This window comes from Martes martes (assembly GCF_963455335.1).
Source record: "Martes martes genome assembly, chromosome: X".
Lineage (NCBI taxonomy): Eukaryota > Metazoa > Chordata > Mammalia > Carnivora > Mustelidae > Martes > Martes martes.
In genome coordinates, this window is record NC_137897.1 from 14889834 (window position 1) to 14906036 (window position 16203).

General features: G+C 37.7%; 1 protein-coding gene across 2 annotated transcripts in view; it reads right to left on the bottom strand.

The window, feature by feature from the left end:
- Window positions 1-2572: 2572 nt before the first annotated feature.
- The window catches only part of EIF1AX (eukaryotic translation initiation factor 1A X-linked), a 22464-nt gene continuing 8833 nt past the window's right edge, over window positions 2573-16203 (bottom strand). Inside the window, exons 3-8 of one of the 2 annotated variants that reach the window (XR_013966323.1) lie at window positions 14203-14306; window positions 13132-13182; window positions 9999-10080; window positions 6906-6997; window positions 3811-3954; window positions 2860-2921 (exon numbers count right to left, since the gene is read on the bottom strand). Coding sequence is in view for 1 of the 2 variants with exons in the window: in XM_080795816.1 (XP_080651942.1) it covers window positions 3949-3954; window positions 6906-6997; window positions 9999-10080; window positions 13132-13182; window positions 14203-14306 (335 nt within the window). In the remaining variant the exon portion in view is untranslated. Of the gene's footprint in view, window positions 3955-6905; window positions 6998-9998; window positions 10081-13131; window positions 13183-14202; window positions 14307-16203 lie in introns of both variants that reach the window. The other variant, XM_080795816.1, reaches the window with a different exon arrangement.

Consider the following 16203-nt stretch of genomic DNA (forward strand, 5'->3'; position numbering starts at 1 on the left):
AGTTTTCAGAAAAGCATCTTCATGAACTTAAGTTTAAATAGTTAAAAAAAAAAAAAGTCAAACAGTTCGTAAAGAATCAACTGCATACGGTTAAAAGTTATTTCATATTTTATTTTCTAATTGTAATAGTTTGCATCCATTTTTTTACATAAGTCCAAACCTCCAAATCAGTCAATACTAATTAGCTGTCATGACTCTATATAGTAAAAGGACTCATTAGACTTAAGAAATGAAATATGACCAAAGGTATCAATATTAATAACTACAAACTTTCTCTAAAGAAATATAGAGTAGTTGGTATTTTGCAAAACATCCATCTTTAAGCAATTTAGAGACTTGTTAGTCTAATGCTGAATTAAATGAGGGTGGTAACAATTATTTTAAATATTGTATCAACATGAATGTATGAATATATATATTCTACGAGTTTCTTTTATTATAGGAACTAAAGACTGTAAGTGAAATGGTAAATAGAGAATATAAAAGATGTGCATATTTGATCTTATACAGTCCTGGGTACTGAGTGAAAAGCAGCAGACACTGCATTAGGTGCAATACACATACGAAGACATAATTAGTTCCCCACCAATTCTGTAGGTACTATTCGCATCACCTCCATTCTTACGGTAAAGAGCCTGAAATTCACACAAGTGAGAGAAGGTGCCCGTGGTCACCTGCAGGTTAAGGGCAAAGTGGGGGCTGGGGCACAGGCCTCCTGACCACAGGGCCCATGCTCTCTTCACTCTCTATCACACAGGCTGCTAAGTTCCCAGCAGCTGTGGGGGGAGAGAAGACCCACTCCAATACTTTCCAAATTCCTTGGTTGTTCACTCTGTACCTGAGGAGTTATCTCAATGCAGCTGTAGTATGAATATTTTGTTCTTTTCTGAGGAGGAAGAAATAAGCAAGGATAAAAAGAATGATAGTTTATGGTAAATCAAAAACACAAAAGTGGTGTGTAAAAGTTCATGGGAGTCCAAACAGTATAAATGAAACTCCTCTTGCTAAGCAGGATAAAGATCTAAACATCTCCTACCAATATGAGTCTTAATTGTTAGGACAAGTAACATAAAGAACCTCACTTTCATTTTGATGCTGTCAAGCTACAGTTAATACTGGCTATTTTAAAATCTGTAGGCAATAAAGTATAAATCCAGATAGCTATTTTTATTTCAAACATGCTTTTACCTAACTTGATTACTCTGTTGTTCTGAAGTCAGTACTGACAGTTCGTATCTACTAAAGATGTTATTCACCATCCTATAAATTTAGTATTTACATAAGATAGATGAGATTAAGTTAAACTACAAGTCACAAGGAGTTTTGCAACCAACTATATTCACAGCCATGATTCTGTAACTGTGGTGAGTAAACCAATGCCCATTCCTTAATAAAATACAAGAATTTTCATCATGCATAGTTTACAGGATCCTTAAGAGGTGGTCTCTTAAGAGGCTGAATGTTCAAAAAAGATTCAACAGTCAAGCAATTAAATCTTGGCAAGTATTTTTTCACACAAATGCTTGGTTTGGTTGTTGAGCCACCTTAGTAATACAATTTATTTATACTCTAACTGGAAGTAGAATCAACACTGCATGAAAAATGCAAGCCCATCAAATTCATTAGTAATAATTACTATACCTGCTTAGCAGGAAGAACAATTATTCTTGGATTTCAAACATTTTATTTTCTTTCAGGGCATACCTTATAGCATTGTGTTATCGAAATCAAAGAATATAACCAAAGAAACCCCAAAGCCAAAAAAACCCCCAAAACAACAAAAAAAACCACAGAACAAAAACCTTAAACAAAAACTCAACAGAACAACACACATACACACACCAAAAAACAAAACAAAACAAAACAAAACAGAACAAAAAACACCAACTAAGGACCACTTCCATTTCTCATTTGAAATGTAATCAATGAAACTATACAAATTTCACATTAAAGTTAGTAAAGCAATCCCTCCAAGGAGTGTTGCATATGACCTAGAACTTTACCATTTTATAATCATTATGATTTGAGATTTTCCAGGATGCAATGGCACTAGATTGAGCTCTTACTACACAGTCAAGGAAAAAACCTGTCATTAACACCCACATGAATGGGGGCCATACTTGTAATTTTCAGACTCTTTGGATGAACCATATTTGTTAGAAGAGGTAAGCAGACAAAGTAATGTGTGAGTTGTACCATCCCTACCATGAACTGTACCACAGATGCAGAGTTACAACATTCTTGGTAAAACAACATGGGAAAAGGATCTACATATACACCACAAATTTAGTAAAACACTTTTTATACAGAAGCCTAAATATCTTAGGAAGTTTAGATTTTGATGAAGATAATCACTAAGTCGATTTTTCAAGGCTAGTTTCTTACAAGTCTTAAAAACCAGCCCATGGACTTGGATGCATTCCACCTATGTAAGTCTTCAGAACTCCAGAGAGTAAGAAACATGAATTCCAACTGTCTACTCATTTCTATTCTTTGATTTAATGTTTTACAGTACCTCAGATTCTGATTCCAGAGTTTACACACTTACAAATAAACATGAGATTAGAGAAGATTTGCTTATTTTTTGAAGCCACATGAAGGTTTATTTCCCTTTGTAGTACTTTTCATCACTGAAAACATCTCTGGAGACCGGCAGAATAAAAGCTTCACAACCTTAATGATGGAACTCTTCATTGCATAAGATTTCAATGTGGCTAGTGAGGTCTAAATAGCCCAGCCCTTAATTTCATCTTGGTAGAGTTGAGAACAAAAACTAAGTAAGGGAAAAAATCCAAATTCCCAATAAAATATAAGCAAAACAAATCTTTACACACAATAAAATATATCCTAAACACAAAGTAAGGGTATAATATACTCTGCAGCATGACACTGGCTTTATTTCTCAGCTGTACTTCTTCCATCTAGAAATGAGAAACCATCTTTTCAGTAAATTGTTATTCCCTTCTCTTTTTACAGCTTAGGGATAGTCTAAAAAAGGCTTAAATTGTACAGTTGTTAGGAAATTAAATTTTCATTTATACATAATTCAAGAGTTTATAAACCACTCAAAGTTGTAGCTTATAGGTATATGACGTCTGAAATAGAATGACACTTTTAACAATATTTTTGTTCTTTAAAAATATTCTACATACATGCATATGATCAAAACAGTCTTCTTGTTTGGGAAATTTCCTATGCACAGTAAGAAAAAAAAAACAACTGACAACTATAGCAACGTTTCAATGTCAGGATAACTGGGTGCCACCTACTGTTCAATTCCTATAACTACTAACCTTACAAATTAAAAATTGCTATTAAAACCTAGGTTCTAAAACCTGTATTTTGGAAATGCTTTTTTGTTGATACATTTATAGTGGCAAAATAAGATCATGAAAAGAATGTACATGATATCAAAATTAGTACAAAAATAGCCACATGCTACTTAAATATGAAAAACAGACCTAATCATTTTTTACTTCAAATGCAGAGTTCTGCTTCCTTTAAATTGTATCAAAATCTCAAGGGAACATCGAAGTAACTGGAATATACAGAAAGTCACTGTACAGTCGACAGGCTAGTCAAAGTTAGGGCTTAATCATAATCCATGAGTGTAGAGCAAATGGTTTATTCAAAACATTCATTTACTTATGGGAAGCGGCCAAAGTAGGAAAAGGAGTAATGCATTTCCCCCCCTTTTTAAAAAATAGTAGATGTGGTCTTTTACCCATAAGCTCCAAAACATCAAAAGAACAAAGGGGGTTTAACTTTTCACTTAAGAGAATTCAGCATTACCAGTTTTTAAAGAAATACCTTAGAAACAAATCAGTCTGCTTTAACAAACAGTATTCATGCTAATGAAATTTTAATCTTCTTTAACAGGTCACAGCCAAAATCCAAATTGTGGGAACAATCCTCAGAGAAAGTGGAATGTAAAATGTTGAATTCAATTTAGATCTGGAAGAGAAAAGAACATCAGATCAAACAAAAGAATTCTTATCCTCCAGCAGTCTACCACATAAGGGAGCCTTGCACACCCTAAGATTACCTTTGAAGAGGAAATTCTATACACTGGGTTTTTCTCCATTAGTTTGTTGCCAGTAAATCTTTACAACCTCCTTCAGAATGTCATGCCGTGCAAAATATTCTTCTTTTTTTTTTAAGATTTTATTTATTTATTTGACAGAGATCACAAGTAGGCAGAGAGAGCGGGGGAAGCAGGCTCCCCGTCAAGCAGCGAGCCCGATGCGGGGCTCGATCCCAGAACCCTGGGATCATGACCCGAGCCGAAGGCAGAGGCTTTAACCCACTGAGCCACCCAGGCGCCCCCATGCAAAATATTCTTAATAAAGTTTAGTACCTCCTCCCTTTTTTGTTAGTGATAAGAGATTTTTTTGTTCTGGGGTGGAAGCAGACACACAGGAGTATTATGTGAGAAAGAGAGGGGTCTGGCAGTAACCGAATTCTCCTCTCAACCTGGTTTTAGAAACAACTAGCATACCTATAAACAATCTGAAGAAATGTCTCGGAAACGTAGGGTTCTCAGGTGATAAACAAAGCAACCCTTGCAAAATGTTCAAGATAACTCAAATTCCTTTGGTATCCACCATCTTTTACCATCTCTTTCCCTGCCAGCGTACTGGGTCCAGTCCTAAGGAATCACTGGCACAGATTCAGTTTTTTTCGTAGGAAATCTTAACCCTGTTTATTTAGATCCTCAACCTATCACCTCTGTGTATTCAAATTCAAATTCATACTCAAAAGTGTTCTCTGGGGGCACCTGGGTGGCTCAGTGGGTTAAGCCGCTGCCTTCGGCTCGGGTCATGATCTCAGGGTCCTGGGATCGAGTCCCGCATCGGGCTCTCTGCTCAGCAGGGAGCCTGCTCCCCAACCCCCCTGCCTGCCTCTCTGTCTACTTGTGATCTCTCTCTGTCAAACAAATAAATAAAAAATCTTTAAAAAAAAAAAAAAAAAAAAAAGTGTTCTCTGATTTGGTTCTTAATTTCCAAAAGAGACCTGCCCCAGCTCTAAAAATGTTTGGATTGCCCCTTTATTTCCAACACAATTCCATGTCAGGTTCTGGTCACAGAATATAATCAATAAATCTACTGTCAAAGTATCATTAACAAGTCAGTCACAAGAATTCTGTGGCTCAGGGTCTCTAAAGGGAGATACATTAAAAAAAGAATGACGTATTTATGTAAAAATTCAGAAATGCATATACACATGGAGGATATGTACTCAAATACTTAATTCACTCTGAGTATTCTAAATGGTCTGAAGATGCATCAAAATATAAGATGGGTTGATGTATGAATAAAGATATAATTAGATATATGATAAATCAGGTAAAAAAATATTAATTATAGAACCTGGGTAGTGGGTATCACTTGTGATACCTAATTCAGACTCCCCACAGATCAGCCTTTGTATTTTTGAAAGGCCCCGGTAATCATGTCACACAGTCTAAGTCAGGAAAAAATGCCCCAGATACAATAAAATTTCATCTTTGAATCAAACCAAACATTAGCGTAATTATTTTTAGATTTATATACATAGGTGGGCTCTCAACTACATTTTTATTTTAAGGAGCTGAAAAAGAGCCCAAACTGGAGTTAAGAGTAACTTATAATACTACCCCAATTATTTAATAAATTTATATTGCCAGAAACGAAGTATGAATTTCACTTAAATACTGTAACAGCAAAAGGGCATTTATTCTGGGGCGCCTGGGTGGCTCAGTGGGTTGAGCCTCTGCCTTTGGCTCAGGTCATGATCTCAGGGTCCTGGGATCGAGTCCCGCACCAGGCTCTCTGCTCGGCAGGAAGCCTGCTACCCCCTATCTCTCTGCCCGCCTCTCTGCCTGCTTGTGATCTCTCTCTCTCTCTGTCAAATAAATAAATAATCTTAAAAAAAAAAAAAAGGGCATTTATTCTTGTGAGCATCACTGCTTTACCTTTCAGAAAAATAATGCATTTTCCTAAAACACACCAATTCCAAACCAATAGTTTGCCAACAACGCATATCCAATAGATGAAGTAACATAATTGGTGAAAGGTCTCTAAGGATTTATTTTAGAAAGAGAGAGGTCACACATGTGGAGGAGGGGCAGAGAGAGAGAGGGAAAGAGTCTTAAGCAGAACTGAGCGTGGAGGCCAACTGGGGGCTCGATCCCTGAGATCATGATCTGAGCTGAAATCAAGAGTTGGATGCTCAACTGACTGAGCCACCCAGGGGCCCCTGGAATTACAACATATGTTAAAAGCCTCGTTAAAACTGAGACCTTCTGGGGCATGTGGGTCAAGCATCTGACTCTTGGGTTTCAGCTCAGGTCATGATCTCAGGGTTGTGGGATTGAAGCCCGCACACTGGGCTCCATGCTCAGGGCAGTGTCTGCTTGAGATTCTCTCTCTCCCTCTGTCCCCCTCGCACATGCTCTCTCTAAAAAAAAACTAAACAAAATCTTTTAAAAAAATGTTGTAATTCCAATGTTCCATATCAAGCTACTTAAAAAAGATTCTTCTAACATACCAGTATTTCAATTAAGGCATGTTTCTTTGAGAAGATCTTCTATTTCTTACAACTATCTGCTAAATTCAGAAACAGCTATCTCTTAAGAAACTTTTGAACAAGTTATGATTCCAATGCCTAGCATTCATATAGCCAAAGCAAATACTGATCTTTTCTGGAAGAAATGTTGAAAAGATTATAAGAATTCTCAAAGTATAATAGTTTGACTAGTTGTCTTCTAAATAATACTGAGTATTTTAATTCATGGACAAGTCTTGAAATATACCCTAATTCAAGTATTCAACATTTTTAGTTTAAAGAGAGATAGGAGAAAAAGCTGGTTTCTCTGTGGATAATTCAGAAACAAGAGTTGGAAAATGTAAGATCCATCTACTCACATCATCGATGTCTTCATCATCATCTCCAATGTCATCGAACTGAATTTCATCATCATCTCCAGGACCAAATGTATCAGTTTCATTGATTTTAGCTAAAGAAACAATAACAAATACACTCATATAATCAAGATAATATTAAAATGGTCTGGTATCAAATGTTGAAGTATAAAAAGACTCTTATGAGTCAAAGTTATACCAATTCAAGTATAGTTGACATATATATTAATTTCAAGCGCACATGGTTGATTTTGACAATTATATACACTACAATATGTTCACGAGAATTAAGCATGGTTACCATGTCACCAAAGTTACTACAATATTATTAACTATATTCCCCATACTGTACTTTTCATCTCTATGATTTATGTTAGAACCGGTGCAGTTTGTACCTCTTCACCTACTTCGCCCACCTTCCCACCCCCCAACCACCACTGGTTATCTTCTCCATAGTTACGAGTCTTTCTGTCTTGTTTGTTCGGTTTTTTTTAGATTCCACAAGTCTAAGTGATATCATATGGTATTTGTCTCTCTGATTTATTTCACCTGGCATAATACCCTCTAAGTCTATTCATGTTACTACAAATGGGAAGATTTCATTTGCTTTTATGTCTGAGTAATAATCCAGTTGTATGTGTGTATCAATCACATATCCTTTATCCATTTATCTATCAGTGGACACTTGAGTTACTTCTGTATCTTGGCTATTGTAAATAACACTGCAATAAACATAGGGGTACATACACTTTTTCAAATAAGTGCTTTCATTTTCTTTGGGTATATATCCAGTACTGAAATTACTGGACTGAATGGTATTTTTATGTTTAACTTTTTGAGGAACTTTTATGTTTAACTTTTTGAGAAACCTCCTGTTTTCCACAGCGGCTATACCAGTTTGTATTCCTACCAACAGTGCACAAGGGTTTCTTTTTCTCCCCATCTTCGCCAACACTTGTTATTTCTTGTCTTTTTGATACTAGGCATTCTGACTGGTATGAGGGGTATCTCACTGTGGTTGTGATTTGCATTTCCCTGATGATTAGCGATGCTAAGCATCTTTTCAAGGCCTACTGGCCATTTCTACATCTTCTATAAAGTGCCCATTCAGGTCTTCTGTCCATTTCTAAATTGGATTATTTGGGAGGATTTTTAGGCATTCAGTTGTAGGAGTTTTTTTTGTCTTGTTTTTGTTTTTAAGATTTTATTTAGGGGCACCTGTGTGGCTTAGTCAGTGATCTCTCCCTTTTGCTCTCAAATAAATAAAATCATTAAAAAAAAAAAAATTTAATTTGGGGCACCTGGGTGGCTCAGTGGGTTAAAGCCTCTGCCTTCGGCTCAGGTCATGATCCCGAAGTCCTGGGATCGAGCCCCGCATCGGGCTCTCTGCTCCGTGGGGAGCCTGCTTCCCCCTCTCTCTCTGCCTGCCTCTCTGCCTACTTGTGATCTGTCAAATAAATAAATAAAATCTTAAAAAAAAAAAAAGATTTAATTTATTTATTTGAGAGAGAGAACACACACATGCACAGGAGCAGGGGGAGGGGCAGAGGCAGAATCCCCTGCTGAGCAGGGAGCCTTGCGTAGGGCTTGATCCCAGGACCTGAAAGAAGATGCTTAATCACCCAGGTGCCCCAAGCTGTAGGAGGTTTGTGTGTGTTTGGTTTTTTTTTAAGATTTTATTTATTTATTTGATAGAGATCACAAGTAGGCAGAGAGGCACGCAGAGAGAGAGAGAGGAAGGGAAGCAGGCTCCCCACCGAGCAGAGAGCCCAATGCAGGGCTCGATCCCAGGACCCTGGGATCGTGACCTGAGCCGAAGGCAGAGGCTTTAACCCACTGAACCACCCAGGTGCCCCTATTGTTTTTTTTTTAAACATATTTTGGATATCATTTGCAAATATCTTCTCCCATTCAACAGGTTGCCACTTTGTTGGTTTCCTTCATGGTCCAAAAGCTTTCTGGGTTGACATAGTCCCAAGTATTTATTTCACAAAGATATTTTTAGTAAGGCAGGCTCCAGTTACACAAATTCTGAAACCTTAACAACTTCTAACTATGCCTAAAACTGGTTAGAGCACATGCTAACAACTACCAATCACCAGACAGACTCAACAATCAGAAACTTGAGTCAAATCATGATTATCCCTAAGCAATGAAAATGAACTAGGAAGTACTGGTTCCATTCCCTGATATACTAGCATTTCCTAGACTGAAAATGTTAAGTAAATAATTTCGGAGGATTTTCATGCTTAAGTAAAATTATATTGTTTTCATAATAATATGCAAGAAAGCCCAAACAAAGAAAAAACACTACAAAATGAAACAAAAGCACCAAATGAAAAAGCTTCGTAGGCTTACAAAATAGTATGTAAAGTATATTTCCCCTTTGGTGAGGTTACGAAGGACTTATTTCTGTTTTATTTAAGTTTACCGCCTATGAATGCATAACTTTTGAGGTGCCTGGGTGGCTCAGTCAGTTAAGCATCTGCCTTTGGCTCAGGTCATGATCCCAGTGTCCTGGGATGGATCCCCACATTGGGCTCTCTGCTCAGCAGGGAACCTGCTTCTCCCTCTCCACCCCCCCAACTCATGCTTGCTCTCTCCCCATCTCTGAAATAAATAAATAAAATCTTAAAAAAAAAATACATAACTTTGGTATTGGTAACAGAGAAACAACATTGGTTTTAAAAAACCCTACAGGATCCTATAATACTAGGATAAGAATTGAAAACTGACTTTATAAAAATTGACAGCAGTACCTAATTACTATCCCTGCTTCACATTTAAAGTAGATGAACAATGACAATCTCTTGAGAAAGTTATTGTGAAATAAATACTGAAACAAAAGTAATCCTGATTGGTATTATGTAGAAGTTCAGAGTATAAAATATAACTCCACACCAGAAAGTGTATTTATTAAGGACAGAATCCCAGTTACTTTTTTCTTAAGATATCCAGTATTATGAAGCAGGCATACTTAAAATGAACCATGTAGGCACAAAAGTAAATATGTAAAATTCTACCAAAATTCCTTCACCTAAGTAACACCAAGTACGAACACCATATGACAGGATAATAAAGTAACTCAGACATTACCATGCTCTGGAAGCTCGCCATACGCCTTCAGACTTCTAGCTTCATCTGCATTGTATTTTAAAATTACGTCGGCTTTATTATCCTAAAAAAGACAAGTAACTTTTAGAACCTATTATGCCAAAATATTATTTCCCAAATTATTTTCAAACTGGATAAAAAATTAAATCTCACCGTGGTTACAATCCTTTTTTTTTTCCCCACATTTTAAAGTTTTCTCCTACCTAGTGCGCTTGCTGTCATGAGCACTGGATAACATATGGAAATGCTGAATGACTATATTGTTAATTATACTGGAATTAAAATTTAAAAAAAATAAGTATTAGGGGCACCTGGGTGGCTCAGTCGGTTAAGCATCTGACTTCAGCTTGGGTCATGATCTCAGGGTCTTGGGATAGGCCCCTGCATCTGGCTTCCTGCTCAGCAGGGAGTCTGTTCCTCTTCCTCCCCTTCTACCTCTAACCCTGCTTGTGCTCTCGCTCTCTCAAATAAATGTTAAAAAAAAAAAAAGTATCAAAACAAACAAAACTTTATAAAAGATTTTATTTACTTATTTGACAGAGAGGAAGAGATCACAAGTAGGCAAAGAGGCAGGCAGAGGGAGAGGGGGTAGCAGACTCCCTGCTGAGCAGCTCGATCCCAGAACCCTGACTGAGATCATGACCTGAGCAGAAGGCAGAGGCTTAACCCACTGAGCCACCCAGGCGCCCCAGAAACAAAACTTTTAAAAAATAAAGTTTTCTCCTACCTTCTAAAAAACATCCTCAGGATTATATAGTATAAAGCTGCTTACATGCATAAATGAATAATGATCAACAAGCTTAAGGAAGATATTTACAGATCTCACTTTAAAAAGGGCAGAACTGTGCAAACCCAATCTTTTAAGTGTTTACTATTATCCTTTGATTAGAAGTCTTTTGAAATACAAAAATTCCCTGGGACCATAATTTACGGGTTGATTAAACAAACTAAAAAAATGCATAATGTGTAATGACCTAAGGAAATTAATATGCCTTTCCATGAATCAGTGGTTCTTAGACTATGAACCGAATGAAATCTCCAGTGGAGTCTTTATATTTCCTGGAGCTAGATTAGTAGAGGCGGAGTAAAGTTCATGAATTTGTATTTTTAAAAGCCCTTTTAAGTGTTTCTGATGCAAATGTCCCACTGAAAACTACAGCCATAGAACTTTCACACTTTCCCATTTGAAAAGAATCCCACTCAGTTAAGAAAGAAAAAAAGTGTTGAAACTGATTGTTTCAACTTCAAGAAGTTCTTTGGACCTAAAAGCAGGACCTAAGGGCTTCAAAGAGGATCAGTGATGCAAAGGCAGTGTGATTCAAACCAGTCCTTCTTGAACTGTGATGTTTATAGAAGTTCAAAAGTAAATTGCTAAAACACAAATTCCAATTCAGGAGGACTGGAATGGGGTCCAAAACCCTACATTTCTGACAAGTTCCTAAAAGCCAGTGATGCCACTGGTCCCTGGACCACCCTTTAATTGGCAGGGGTAGAGAAGGTGGTTTGTGGGAGATTAAGAATCAGAAAAAGTTGGTCTTGGCTGTCATTTTATAGTCAGAATGGTACATGTTTTCATATCTTGGGTTTCCTTATCCATCACACAGAGAACTATTCTTCCTACTTCTGGGGTTATTTTTAAGATCAAGAGAAGAGGGGCGCCTGGGTGGCTCAGTGGGTTAAAGCCTCTGCCTTCAGCTCAGGTCATGATCCCAGGGTCCTGGGATGGAGCCCCGCATCAGGCTCTCTGCTCAGCAGGGAGCCTGTTTCCTCCTCTCTCTCTCTCTGCATGTCTCTCTGCCTACTTGTGATCTCTGTCTGTCCAATAAATAAATAAAATCTTTAAAAAAAAATCAAGAGAAGAAACTGGAGATTAGAATGGTATTTTGTTCTGTTAGAGACACAGTGCACATTTGCAGGGGAGGGGGTCAACGGAAGGAGCGTGACAATCTTAAGCTGGCTCCACACCCAGCAAGGAGCCCAAGGCAGGGTGCGACTGTGACTTGAGACGAAATCAAGAGTTGGACGCTTAACCGACTGAGCCACCCAGGCATCCCCAAATGGTATTAATTAAAACAGGCTTTTTTGTACCTCAGCATTATTCACATTTTGGGCTGGGCAATTCTTTGTTGTAGGGACTGTCCTTTGCAATGTAGGAGATTTGGCATCACCCCTCATCACTATCCATTACATGACAGCGACACTGCCTCCCCCAGTTGTGACAACCAGAAATATCTCCAGACACTGCCAAATGGCCCCCGGAGGAAAAAATTCACTCATGGTTGAGAACCAATCATTTAAAGTAAAGATTTTAATTCTTTATTCTGGAACATATATTTTAAAAAATCAAGGTAGGATCAAGGTTATAAAAACAGAAACATCACTCACAATGTGATTAAATATATGGTGATGAATTCCAACAGGGAGAAACCAAATGGCCTACAGAGACCCACAATGAGTAGTCTTCAAGTTGAGATTATGAAGGGCAACTATCATTTTTTCCTCTAGGTGCTCATTCAAATTTAGATCACATAGTTCTATCATGGTTTCTACCACAGTTACTTGTGTGCCTGTCTCACTCTTTTCACTACCAGGCCATACGCATTTTGGGATGGGAGCTTGGCTCATTCAGGTGTATCCACTACGGTAACAGTTCCCAGATTTTTATTTCAACAAGTATGAATTCAAAAGAAAAGAAAAATTGCCACAGGAGGTCCACCATAAGATTAAATTTTTATTATAACAAATAAGAATGCAAACAAAACCACCACTAACATAACATAACTTATTCCAAACAAGGGAACTTTTTAAATATCAGAAAAGGTAAAAAGACCATTTAACTTTATGAAAAATTCATGCTGCCTGTTATTTTTTCCATAGTGAAAACATGGACTCCACAAAATAGCCATTTGGGAACCATGATGCCTAGGGTATCTAGCACAATACCTAAAAAAACATAACTGGCCCTTATAAAATGTTTGTTGACACAATGGTGAGCAGCATGCTGGGGTGGAACTGGTCAAATACAGTCATGACTAAAGTCCTAAGCACTAATGGCTCACAAAATTCGACCAGGCGAACAAATGAGAAAAAAATATACACATATATATATTTTTACCTGGTAGTCTCGGAGACCAACCAATATAATGTCTGAAGTATTTATCCAAACCTATGAAAGAAAAGTCACTGCATGTCATATTTAAAAATAAAGAACCAAAGCAACATTGAGTCAGTCTTTCCATAAAACACTATTCACCCAACTGTGGGTGAATTACCTATATTTAGAATAGGAAATAAATACTACAGTAAGCAGCTGAGCATGTTTCAAATCTTCTATAATTTGGGGTGTTAAAAAAAATCTTATTTAACTACCTGGCAGTTTATTCATTCCAGAAGAATAATGACTAGATTAGAAATTAAGGAATTTTTAATAGTGAATTACTCCAAGTGGTTAGTTATCCATCCACTACATGTGAGAATACAGAGTTAGAAATGTACTTTTATCGCCTTCCCTCTCTTCATTTCACCAACCCACATAACAAGAAGCTGGCAAAACCCCTTTATAGTTTGGTAACGGGATTAAATAATAACCATATAAAATCAGAGTTGGAGGGACTTTTACCCAACTTGATTAATGTATCTGCCTCAAAGCCCACTATGCTGGGATATTAATCATTCCTTCCAAGGCAGCCCACTGAAGAAATTTAGTATCACCATAACACTAACTGTAATTCCTATTCAAATTTTCTTAACACTCTTTACAACTATTTCCCGCACCCTGAAACCAGAATCCAAACATGGGCCACATACCCCATTTAACCATTAGGTCTCTTTCATCTCCATTCAACTGGAATAGTCCCCCACCCCTTTAAGGTCATTAACATTGTATTAAGAGCCAGGCCATTTGTTTTGTGGGTTTCTCTCAATGTGGATTTGTTGACTGTTTATTCATGATTAGATTCAGGTTAAACATTTTGAGCAGAAAAAAACAGGTGATGCAAATGTATCTTTAAATGGAATCCATAAAAAACTCCCATCAAGGAGTTGGCTGTTTTATCATAGGTAATAAATCACTGTCATACTGAAATCTTTGGGGAACTTCCAAAAATGAGGTCCCTGACCCATAAAAACTATGGAGCCATCTTCCCCCTTAATCACAATTTTAAAGTAAACAAATTTCCACACCTACCTTTTTTCTCAATTTCCCTCTGATGTGACATAACCTCTTTACACCATCAAAACACATTGCTTCTAATCGCCCATTTCCCAACATTTTGATTACTTGAGCATACTCTGGGGGAGGGAAAACAAAAGTGTACAGGATACTGTTCAACTTTTCAGAAGAGCAACTTAAAAATCCACACAAAACTGACTAGAACGGGGGCACAAGGGGGGCACGGTCCATTAAGCGTCGGGCTCTGAGCTCAGCAAGGAGTCTGCTGGAGTTTCTCTCTCCCTCTCTCTTGTCTTTCCCCACTCTCCCTCTCTCTTAAGCGAATAGGTAAATCTTAAAAAAAATTTTGACTAGAACAGGGGCACCTGGGTGTTGCAGTCCAACTCTTGGTTTTGGTTCAGGTCGTGATCTCAGGGTTCTGGGATCAAGCCCCACCTCACAGTCCAATGTCAGCCCAGAGTCATCTTCAGATTCTCTCTCCCTCTCCCCCTTCCCCTCCGCCTTGCTCTAAGATAAATAAATAAATTGAAAACGAAACAAAACAGACTAGAACACATAGGTATATTGGTTAGGAATAAATATGTGTAGTAAAATAGAGACTAGGGAGTAATAAACACTAAGCTAGTTATTGGTAGAACCAGAATCTACACTCCATAATGTCCTTTCTATTAACAAGCTATCTCTTATCAGAAATGCTTTAATTACATCTATTCATTTTGAGTAAACAGAATGACTACTGTCTTCATAACTGTAGGCTTTACTTTTGGAGACCAAGGTGGCATGTCCCAAAATGCATATTACATCTCATCAATCTCTCTCATTTGGAATGTCTCCCAAATTTGGATCTCCTTTCCCTCAGATCTTATAAAGGCTAATTTCAACAATTTGGCAAATACAAGTAGCTTCATGTTAGTTTTTTTTTTTAAGATTTTTTTTTTTATTTGAGAGAGAGAGAACAAGCACAAGAGAGTGAGAGAGCGAGCAAACATGAGTGGGGGAGGGACAGAGAGAGAGGGAGAAGCAGGCTCCCGGGTGAGCAGGGTGCCTGATGCGGGTCTTGTTCCCAGGACCTTGGGACTGTGACCTGAGCCGAAGGCAGATGCTTAACTGACTGAGCCACCCTGGCACCCCAATAATGTCTTTGTTATATTAGAAGTCATCATTCAAAGTTTGTAAAGCCAGAAAGATGTTCTCAGGCAAAATGCCAAACTTCCTTCCAAAAGGAAATCCAAGAAGCCACCTGGTTTTATTGACATTTGGAAAACTAAGATGATGAGCATTAGCTTGCACATGGGCCTGTTCTTCTCTTGTCATTAAATGACAGAAGACCGGAGGTCGATGTTGCCTCAGAACCTTTAGCTTACTCAAGTTGTACATAAGACTGACCCACAAAGAGAATACCTACTGGTCTGTAAGTACACTGAGACCTAACTCTGAAAGGCTCAACCATGGGGTTAACAAGCTGAAGTGATTGCTCAGACTATACTGCACCTAGAGCCTCAACATGGTGCGTCAATTCAAAGGCAGCCTCTCTTCCAAAGTGAGGGGGAAAAAAACATGAAAAAAGTAGTGGTGGTCATAATGAAGTCAACTGCTAACGGAGGCAGGCCTAACTACCGCTAAGAAACAAAAAGGTCTTTTAGCCACAAAACATGCCTCATTTTTAGTGGCTTATATATACACAGCCATGAACAAAATCCACTGAAGTTCTATACAAAAAGACAATCAAAAAAGGTTCTTTGTTAAAATATGCCGGGAGCTACTAGGATAACTGGAAAATTTAAAAAATAGATTATATACTAGATATATAATATATTCATGTTGAATTATCTGAGTGTGATAATTCTATTGTGATTATATAAGAGAATATTCTTCTTAAGAAACATAATGCAGCAGGTAAGGTAAAAAAAGTATCATGTCTGTAACAAGCTTGAAAATCATTCAAGAGGGGCGCCTGGGAGGCTCAGTGGGTTAAGCTTCTGCCTTCAGCTCAGGTCATGATCTCAGGGTCCTGGG